We start from the raw sequence: 10,682 nt of genomic DNA, 5'->3' as shown, positions 1-10,682 counted from the left end.
AGAGGAATATCGAATGGCAGAGAAGCACTTAAAGAAATGCTCAACCTCATTAGCCATTAGGGAAATGCAAATCAAAACAACCCTGAGATTTCACCTTACACCCATCAGAATGGCCAAGATGAAAAACTCAAGGGACAACACATGCTGGAGAGGTTGTGGAGAAAGGGGAACCCTCCTCCACTGCTGGTGGGAATGTAAACTTGGACAACCACTCTGGAAATCAATCTGGCGCTTTCTCAGACAACTAGGAATAGCGCTTCCTCAAGATCCAGCCATACCACTCCTAGGCATATACCCAAAAGAGGCTCAAGTACACAAAAAGGACATTTGCTCAACCATGTTTGTAGCAGCTTTATTTGTAATAGCCAGAAGCTGGAAACAACCCAGATGCCCTTCAACTGAAGAATGAATGCAGAAATTGTGGTACATCTACACAATGGAGTATTACTCAGCAATGAAAAATAAGGAAATCATGAAATTTGCAGGTAAATGGTGGGACCTGGAAAGGATCATCCTGAGTGAGTTGTTCCAAAAGCAAAACGACACACACGGTATATACTCACTCATATAAACATACAACATAGGATAAACCCACTAAAATCGGTACATCTAAACAAACTAAGCAAAAGAGAGGACCCTAACTAAAACACTCAATCCCCATCCTGGGGGGCAAAGAGGATGGACATCAGAAGAAGAAGAAAACAGGAAACAACCTAGGAACCTGCTACAGAGGGCCTCTGAAAGCCAGAAGAAAACAGGAAACAACCTAGGAACCTACCACAGAGGGCATCTGAAAGCCTCTGCCCTGCAGACTATCAAAACAGATGCTGAGCCTGATGGCCAACTGGCAGGCAGAGTGAATGGAATTTTATGTAAGAAGTGGCAAATAGCAAGAGCTGGAGAGGACAGGGTTTCCACAAGGAGAGCAACAGAACAAGAAAATTTGAACACAGGGAACTTCCTAAAGACTCATACTCCAACCAAGGACTATTCATGGAGATAACCTAGAACCCCTGCACAGATGTAGCCCATGGCAGTTTAGTGTCCAAGTGGGTTACATAGTAATGGGAAGAGGGACTGCCTCTGACATAAACTGATTGGCCTGCTCTTTGATCACCTCCCCCTGAGGGGGGAGCAGCCTTACCAGGCCACAGAAGAAGACAATGCAGCCATTCCTGATGTGATCTGATAGACTAAGATCAGAAGGAAGGAGAGGAGGGCCTCCCCTATCAGTGGACTTGGGGAGGAGCATGCATGAAGAAAGGGGAGGTAGGGTGGGATAGGGAGGGGAGGAGGGAGGGGCTTATGGGGGGATACAAAATGAATAAAGTATAATTAATAATAATAATAAAAAAAATTAAAAAAATTTCCTACAAAATCTCTTTCCTAGGTCAAAAGGCCATCTGATTCTAGGACAAAACAAGAAAGTGAAACAGCTAAAATATAAACTTTCTGTACTTTAAGGTTTTCAGGCTTATTGGATATGATTAAAAACCTATAAAGAAAACCAAACAACCTGATGCCAACATTTTCTGAGTCCCTGTAAATGTCTGTTTTTTATAGTTTTCTGTCTAATGACTTCTTGGTTACAAAACACGTATTATTCTGCAATTTAATGACATTATAAGATAAAGAATACTTATTAAGCTCTTCAAGTTGCCTGTCTCCATCGGCAGACACACACAAACTAGTTATAAAATAAACAAATTCGTCTATCTAAAATTTCTTAATAATTACTCTAGATATGCTTGCTTAAAATAATCAGAGCTAGACTTGTTAAATGTTAATATTCCTTCAAAAATGGGAGATAAGCAAGGTCATTGAGCCTTCACCTAAGAATCCAGTTACTCCTTCCAGTTGGTTATATGCAGTTAGGTCTTAATTGCATGAAGTGTCAAGATTTTCTGAGAAACTAGGATACACAGGCTAAAAGCTAAGACTAAGGATGGGTCCACCAACACAACGACGGAAAAGAGGGTACACAGACTGGGCAGAGGCCGCAGGCATTATCAGACACCTCCTCAAGAAAATATTTCTTACAACAAATGGTAAACTTATTTGTTACTGTTACATCTCATGCTACTTCAGATTTAAAAAAAATGTATATGAAAATTCATATGGCTGAGTGTAATCACAGATGCCTAGCTCTTTGACTTCTCCTCCCTTGCTGGATTCTTGATTACCAATTGTTCCTTCATTCAAGGTCACAGATATTCAAAACTCTTGCTAAAATGTAAACTTCCTTTCTCTCAGGATCTATGAGACCATTGTAAGGGATGGGGGCAGGGGAAACCTATAAAATTCCATCCCCTCCACAAATAGCTTAAAACTTGTAACAAAAATGTTAATAACTAAAAATCTACACATAGGTAATCTTAACTTGCTATTGCATGCTGATAGTAACTTGCAATAGTTACTCTGGTTATCTCCCTTTCAGACTAAGGAGAAAACAACAGGTCCCCAAGATACTGTGGATTAAAACATTTTTATATGATGACTTTTGTCCTGAAGATTATAAGTAAAAACAGCATACGTTTAGTAAATAGAATATATTTGATAACTAAGGCTTATAAATTTCTAATGCCTACTCAGATTAACAATAATTGACTTAAAAATTGTCTAGCCTCTCTGTCTTTGCTAACTTTATTAAGCTTTAACTATTTGAATAAACTAAGTCATACACAAAATTATAATATTCTGTAATGGACTACTATAAAGAATCAAAAAATAAACAAAATAAGGTTTCCAATTTCTCTGTTAGCTATATTTATGGTTTTATAAAATTCCCAGTCTCTCTCTGGGCTATACTTATGATTTAAAGTTTTATTTTGATATTATGAGAGCTTCAATTAAACAATTATAATTTAAGACTAAAAGTTCTAAAACTAAAAGTTAACAGGGATAAAACTGTAAAATCCTATTAAAGCTGCTAACTTCTTATAAAAATATTAGTGATAATTAGGAAATACAAATTAATATTCAGTCATCATATAAATGATCATATTCTTTAATATGCTCAAAACTATGCTTGTAATCATGTGAAAAATGTAATTCATTTCCAAGGTCAAGCTTTATTTAGCCTTCTGTATACATTTTCAAGGTTAAGCCTAAAGCAAGTAACTAAAAACAAGCAAAGTTTGCTTAGTTCTGATAGACTTGAACTTGTCTCGGACTTGCCAAAAAAGCTTGCTAGGACAGACCGCAGCTCCTAATGCTGACCCCAAGGTCTCCGAAGAAGACGAGGCATAGCAACTCCACCTGCATGCGGTAATGCGCATGGGGGAACTGCCCCAGCGCCTTGCCAGCCAGACCCAGTGCAAACTGTAGACAGGCAGACACACCAGAGTCGAGTGTCCTACTCCGCCTAGACAGAGTAGCTCAGTCCCCCAAGTTCTGCCTCCCAGGAAAGCCTGGCCGGTCTGCTGGGCCTGGCGGCCTAAGACTGATGAGACTTCTGCGGTAAAGCCATCAACACCAGAGGAGCCTGGGGGGTGGCCACCTAGGGAATGGACAGGTCTCTGTCATTTTAACTGATACACAGGCCATTTGGACTATACTTCCTGTTGTGATCTGTCCTTCTCAGATCTCTGATGGTATCGATGACTAGAGTAAACTAACTTTGTCAGCTTGCCAGAGGTGGGCAATTAGCTCCTTCTCCCGGGCCTGTTCGTTCATTTCCTATTAAAAATCAGGCCTTTGACTTGCTACCAGGCTTCATATTAAAGGATAAACCAGGTTCCAATGTAACTGTTTACTGTTCGTTTATTTAAAAAGACAAGCACTCTTTCATACAAAACGCTCCTTACGATTTATTTTACTTACACATGTGAGTTAGTGTTTGCACCACACCAACACAGAGATACGGATTATTATCACTTTTCAAATAGGAGAAAGGCCCCTGAGGATGAATGATAGAATGCAACCTTGCCTGACATACAATGTGTCCTAAGCTGAGACATACTTAACAAGACCTGAATTTGTAGTTTGACTAGTGACTACAAGCAGACACCAGGATTTTTTAACTCATTAGAGAGGGTCCAGTGCTTCTTGTATTCTAAGAAACATGATCATCGACTCTAAATGAGTCAGGAGCAATAAACACGTGTTACAAACGAACCTGTAAATCCACAGGGAGCAATGCCACTTACCTCGCTGTGTCTTCAAACAGAACGTCATCCATTGAGGCTGTAACGCAGGAAATCCCAGCATGCTTTTCAGCTTCAGAAAAAAAACAAAACAAAACAGGTGAGAGTATGCCGTGTTAGTAGCTGTGATTAACGTTTTAGCCAAAGGACAAAGAAATAAACTGAAGTAGACTTGTTTCAGTAACACTTCACTCGTTACCTCGCTGCCCACTTTGGGGACCTGTATTTCCAAGCAGGCCTCTGCTCTGGAAGTTGTTCAACTGTGTGAAGATTACTGTACTTTCTCTGAATTTTAACTTAGGAAATCTGGTAACTATGAGTAACAACTCTGCAAGTTTTGGATGACTCTAAATATTTTTACATTATTATCAAGTGCTATCCTTTTCTAAGTAAACATCAAAGCTACGTCCACTGCTCAGATATCTAGCAGCTGAATATACTTACATCACTAATCACCATGATTGTTCAGTCTGGGAGCCCTGAGATCACCTCCCACGCCAGAGGGGAGTGTCCCTGGGAGTCAGAGATGTAATGCGCGGCAGGCTGTGCTCCTCATGGAGCAATACCTACCCGGCAGCGGCAGCGATCCATCTACCTAACTGTGCTCCTCATGGAGCAATACCTACCCGGCAGCGGCAGCGATCCATCTACCTAACAGCGCTCTAGAGGAAGAGCATCACTGAGTGGAGGAGCAAGGCTGCAGGGGCGCTGGCTGCAAACGGACACTGGTCTATACCTGCACTCATTTGTCAGAATTGGTTTGATGATTGCTCTGCTTAACATAAAAATACTACAATTTATGCTATTTGGAAATGAGGTTAGTGTGTGTTTCTGCCAGCTTTGTTTTTGAGAAGCATTCAGTTAAAATTCAAAGAGATTTTCATTGACTTTCCTTTTTTTTTGAGACAAAGTCTTTCTATATGACTAGGTTGTCCAGGAACTCACTTTGTAACCCAGACTGGCCTTTCTCTTGATCTCTACCCATACCCCACCCCCACCTGCCACCCCCACTGTTAGCCTTAGCCTCTTGAGTACTGGTATTTCAGGTGTGTATCACCTTGCTTGGCTCACTGGCCTTTTTTGTTTTGTTTTACTTTGCTTTTTGAGACAGAGCTTTTCTGTGTAGCCTTGGCTGTCCTGGACTTGCTTTGTAGACCAGGCTGGCCTCGAACTCACAGCAATCCGCCTGCCTCTGCCTCCCTGAGTGCTGGGATTACAGACCTGTGCCACCATGCTCAGCTGGCTCACTATATATGATTGCTGTCATGGTTTTTGACCACATAAAATAGGAGTTGTAGGAAAGAGTTGGGCAGATGAAGCTGAGAAAGCTTTCAGAGATAGCATCACAGCATGTGGACCCCAACAGCCATACTTCCCAATACACACTGGCAGGAACCAATAAACAAAAGAAAAGATGGCAGTACGAGAGGGGCTGACACCTGCTCCTTGCTTTTGTACGTGCTTATGCACTGTGTGCCAGTAAGATGATAGAAACTAAAAGGACCAGATTCTTGTGGTTTTCACGTGTCAATTATCCTTCATACTTTCAATGACAGCAGAAATATTCAGAAAGATTACTGACTTCCTAAGGGAATTTGGAAACAGGTTAGCTGAGTGGTTATAAGCCATATATTCTATGGCTGACTAGGGTTCATTCTTTCTTATCTTCAACTAATACCTACTGAACCCTTAGCTGGGCCAGCACCTCTCCACAGCGCTGGGAACACAAAACATGATCCCCATTTCCATGAAGTGTAAAGGAAAGCACAGAGCTTGATTAAATGGCTGCACAATGACACATGAGTTCGGGGTTCCAAAGAAAACGCGGAGCCCGTGACTTATGGAATAAGTGAAGGTTCTTAAGCTGAGATCTGAAGGAAAGGCTGGAGTGAAATAGATGTGGGAGGAGAGCAGAAAGGAAGGGTGCTGGGCAGACAGGGAAGGATTACAGTGAGCTTGAGGAAGGCTTCCATGGCTAGAATGGAGACAGTAAAAAGGAGGGGTGAGATGGAGCTAAAGGGAAGGCCAAGAGCAGACCCTGAATGGGGCCTGGAAACTCTTGCTAATCATCCTTTTAGAATTGTTACTATTAGATATTGTTCGTTGCCTTCTGATCTCTGCTATGACCAGTTAGCTGTAAACCCTAATGTAGTCAGGCCAACCAGTCCTTGAATTTTAATCAGCATCAATGTCATCTATAAATTGGTCTTGATTGATTTTGAAGAATGAATCTTACTTGCCTGCTTAATTGTATGTAAGGGTTTTCTATTATCTCTGAGCCATTGTTGATTTGTTGTTAAAACAGTGGGTTCTGATGGGCTCTTTACGAAGTATTTGTTTTGCATGGCTCCTCACTTTCTCTCTTCTCTACTAGGTTTGGAGTCTGCCCTAAAAACACAGAATTCAAAGTGTGCCAGAGATCTGCAGGATTACATGTGGACTACTTTGCCTCCGTGGCTTTCTTTTTTTCTAAAAACACCTCCCTTCATATGTGTTTTCCTCAAATATTGTCCTTTGGATATTCAAATTGGCAAACCTGTAGATTTCTAACTAAAGAAACAGAGGGACGTGCGGGAGGTCTGGCTGCGGCATGCCACCCCACTGACGACCAGGGCCGATTTGGCTGGCTGGCTATGTGGCTGGCTAGGCGAGTCTCCCCTTCCTGTCTCTCCACTCCACATGTGTCCCTCCCAAAGCTTCACACGGGGGTGAAGAGGACAACCTTCCCCCAGTGGTTTCCAGTCAAGGGTACAGGAGTAGCCATGTTCCCCTGCTAGGACCTCCAAGGAGCTCACAGGGTCTATTTGTACAGAAACAAAGGGTAAAGATGAAAGTGTCCAACACAATGCGGTTAGGAATTTCCAAGTGCACTTCAGACGCACTATAGAGATGAGACCAGAACAGAGGGAGAACAGTTTGAGAGTGTGCAGCCTACAAGGCAGGATGATGGGGTCAGGGACCACACAGTCGTGTGGAGGTTCAGCGCAAGGGCTGGGCTCAAGAGAGTCCTCTAAGGTGTCGTGAGTAAGTCCCAAACTCTAAGGGTTAGAGATCAGATGTGTGGAACATAAGCAGCGTGGCGGGAATGCCAAGGTGGGGCCTGGATTTCTGAGGGCACAGGTGTGTGAGTCAGAGGGCAATCTCCAAAAGTGAACATTCAGAAAGATTCACCAACAGCTTTGAGAAGTTGTGGTCTTGAGAAAGTTCAAACAAACAAACAAACAAACAAAATTGGACATGGGGGTTGAGCATGACCTAGTGATGGTTTCAAGCATCTGGTTGGAAAGACTGAAAGAACAGGGCCACTGGCAGCTATGGGGCCTCATGGTAATGTGTTTAGAGCTGTTCAATTTTTCTTTAAATACTGTGAAGATATTTTAGAATCTAGCAGTGCTTGAGGGACATAGCAGTGCCTTGGGGAAATGGCTATGGTCCATATTCATCTTAGGAAACACAACCATACAGAGTCAACAGAATGCTGGCTGAAACAATGCTAGAAAAAATCTGCTTTTGCACTACTCTTCAGATTTAGTCACTTCATATTTGAATAATGTACCCTGCTACGTAATGTCTCTTATTTACATAGAGTGCCCAACACGGCCATTATTTGTATTTCACAAGGCAACTCTATTATAAGGATTCTTTAGTATTTATAATTGTAATATTACCAGTTCTAAAGCTACCAAGAGCAATACAATTACTCAAGCATAGTATAGTTGGTTGTCTACAGTCTTCCTATGATCTGAGTTTCAGAACAGGTCAAACTAGAAACTGTTATGCCAATTGCATTCAGTTGCCTTGGAACTAGACACCATTATTATCAGCAATACCAATCATTTCCATACTTGTTTCTTTTATTTACATGTGGGTAAACTTCATATTTCTGATGCTTTGTTACTGTTGTAACCCAATTAAAATCTTGTTAAAACTGTTAAGATAGAAACCAAACAAATCAGCAAACAAAAAGATTGTCGTTGAAAATGTAGCTAAACTTTACAGGTGACTAATGGGGTGTTCTGGCACTGTACTGATCCACTAGGAAAAGCAGAGGCACATGGCATTCTGAGCATTACTTCTGCTCACGTGCAGAAGGAGTGTGATGGGAACACAAGGCATGCGAAGCCTGTCTAATTTTTCATCTGAACACAGCTTTCCCGGAGCTGGGACTAGGCAGAGGTAACGGACATTAACCCCGGGGCTGAGCTTAAAGACTACAAACCCTGGGGAAACGGGATGACACCGAAGCGGAGGAGTAAGTAAAGTTCCCTGTGTGTAGCTCACAGAGCCAGGGAAGCAGGACAGCACTAGGACACCGAAAGCCTTCCTTCAGAAGGGAGGCAGGACAGCACTAGGACACCGAAAGCCTTCCTTCAGAAGGGAGGCCGGGCAGGGCTTACTGGTCCTCAGCGCTGTACTCAGGTCACTGATCCGATGCTGAGAGGAATCAGCATGTGCGTAGGACACCACGGACTGCTCACCCCAGGCTTTCAGTTAGAAATTTGTTTCTATTATAATGTGCTGTCTTCAAAAGCGGTTTCATCCCTACGTGTAAGTCAGTCCAAGTCAGATCATAAATCATAGCAATGCTGACAAGTTGCCTTTTCTGGGGTGGGTTGGACAATAGAAATTTAGTTTCTCACAGCTCTGAAGGCTATAAGGTCCACACCTGCCCCGTTAGACTGCTGAAAGCTCGTCCTGATTTGCAGACTGGCGCTTGCAGTAGCCTCACATGCTTCTGAGATTTCAGACCTTAGTTCCATGGGGCGGGGATGTGCGCTTACCCTCTTTAACCCTGCTTCTTGCGTACGCAAGACAGCCTCGCTAGGGAATTGTCACTTTGGGATGCCATGTACACCACTCAGTCTTTCCTAGATGTTTTTGTCCCACCCTCACTCCCAGCGCTGGGGGTGGAGGTCAAGGGCCTCGTGCAAGCCCTGCACAACGGACTATACCCCTAGACCTTCCACTCCTGCACACTTGTTCGCTCTCAAGAATATTAACAAGCTTCCCTTGACTACCTAAAAGTTGATGGCAGGAACCTGAACGGAGAAGGGAATGTGGCAAAGGAGCGGTCTTTCACCAGGGAAGCATGTAAGTCACCGTGAAAGCATGAGCTGTGATGAGTCCTGTTAGAGCGCTTTTATTGTGGCGGTAACAGTTGTTTGTCAAGAAAATCCGTTAACGTGTGCGTGTATGCAAGTTCGTGTGTGCATGAGCCTGGGAGGGGACCAGGGCTTCCTGCTTGCGGCGTGAACACTTTTTCCAGCCTCACTTCTACCTGGCCAATGAACTCAATCTTTAGAATTTTGAATATGGTTGAGTGTAAGATATGAGCGATCTATATAACAACGTCTGTGGGGAAGGGGATCTTCACTTTGTTTTGCGCATTGAAGGGGGTCCTGCGAAGTTCCACAGGTCTCTGTCGCCTTCGGCAACTGTCTTAGTCATCACTCCTGTCTCCACTGCAACACTTAACTGCGAGGGCTCTGGGAACACTGCCCCTTCCCTTCCCGTCCCTTCTCTTCCTTTCTTCTCCCAAGCCATTTCTGGCTTCCCCACAAGCCTAGCGCATCCCCAGCTCCAGCGCTCCAGCGCCCCGGACGCCACCACGGCCCTGGCCACCAGCAGCAGCCCGCCCCGCCCGGCAGTGCCCTCGCGTGGGCGCGCGCCTACCCGCCAGGCAGGCGGTGGTGTCCATCCACTTGAGGAGCTGCCCGGCGCTCAGCTCGCCGCGGGAGTCGGCGTGCGCCGGCTGGACGGCCTGGCTCATGAGCACCTCGCCGGGAGACACCTTCGGCTCCATGTCCGGGCTGAGAGAGCCAGCGAGCGCCCGCCCGAGGCCACCCGGCTCCCCCGGGCCCGCCCCGCTCCAAAGGGCGCCACCAGGAGGTGAGAGGTCAGGAACACTGCCCGGTCCGAAAGCACCGGGCGGAGAGGCGGAGGCAGGTGCTGTCTCAAGGCCGGGCAGGTCTTCTGAAGACCTTGGCGAAGGAGGGAGCATAAGAAGGGATTGCATGCACCCCGGAGAGGGCAGAGCCTTTGCTGAGCAAACGGTTTAGAGTTTGGCTGCTGGGCTTTATTGCCTGGTCGGTTTGTATTTTTGTATTTTTTCCCCCTGCTAGGCATTGCAACACTTACAGCTCCGGCCTTTGTTCAAACTCTACCTTCAGGTTCTTAGGACATTATAGCGGCTCCAAAGATCATTTTGTTAGGAAATTGATTCCACTGCCAAACAGACTAAAAACAAACGAACCGTCGTGGGAGGCTGGAGTGGGTCGGTCCGTCAGTCACCCAGCTAGAGAAGGCAACATTCTGAGCTCTGTCTAGAAAATACAGGATGAGAGACTCACATTGTTGCCAGTGGTCACCACAAGTCCCCAAAGACCTCTGCTGCAGCCTTCTTCGTGGGAAACAAATCTAGGACCCTGCGTGGGGTTCAGGCCTACACTCTGGGCAACAGCTGCCCTGCTTTGTAGAGCTTCAGCCACTGGCTTTCCAAGGCAGTTCTTTGTGTTTTTCTAGACAGGGTTTCACTGT

General features: G+C 44.6%; 1 protein-coding gene across 3 annotated transcripts in view; it reads right to left on the bottom strand.

Annotated features, from left to right (window-relative positions):
- The window catches only part of Acot12 (acyl-CoA thioesterase 12), a 47,753-nt gene extending 37,344 nt beyond the window's left edge, over positions 1 to 10,409 (bottom strand). For 2 of the 3 annotated variants that reach the window (XM_055625504.1, XM_055625505.1), the window contains exons 1-2: positions 9,819 to 10,409; positions 4,149 to 4,218 (exon numbers count right to left, since the gene is read on the bottom strand). In XM_055625504.1, the coding sequence (XP_055481479.1) occupies positions 4,149 to 4,218; positions 9,819 to 10,161 (413 nt within the window). In that variant the 5' untranslated portion in view covers positions 10,162 to 10,409. The remainder of the gene's footprint in view (positions 1 to 4,148; positions 4,219 to 9,818) is intronic. The other variant, XM_055625503.1, reaches the window with a different exon arrangement.
- Positions 10,410 to 10,682: the final 273 nt, after the last annotated feature.

Source organism: Psammomys obesus, unplaced genomic scaffold, assembly GCF_907164565.1.
Source record: "Psammomys obesus unplaced genomic scaffold, mPsaObe1.curated_primary_1811, whole genome shotgun sequence".
Classification (NCBI taxonomy): Eukaryota; Metazoa; Chordata; class Mammalia; order Rodentia; family Muridae; genus Psammomys; species Psammomys obesus.
This window is presented reverse-complemented; position numbering and strand designations above follow the sequence as displayed.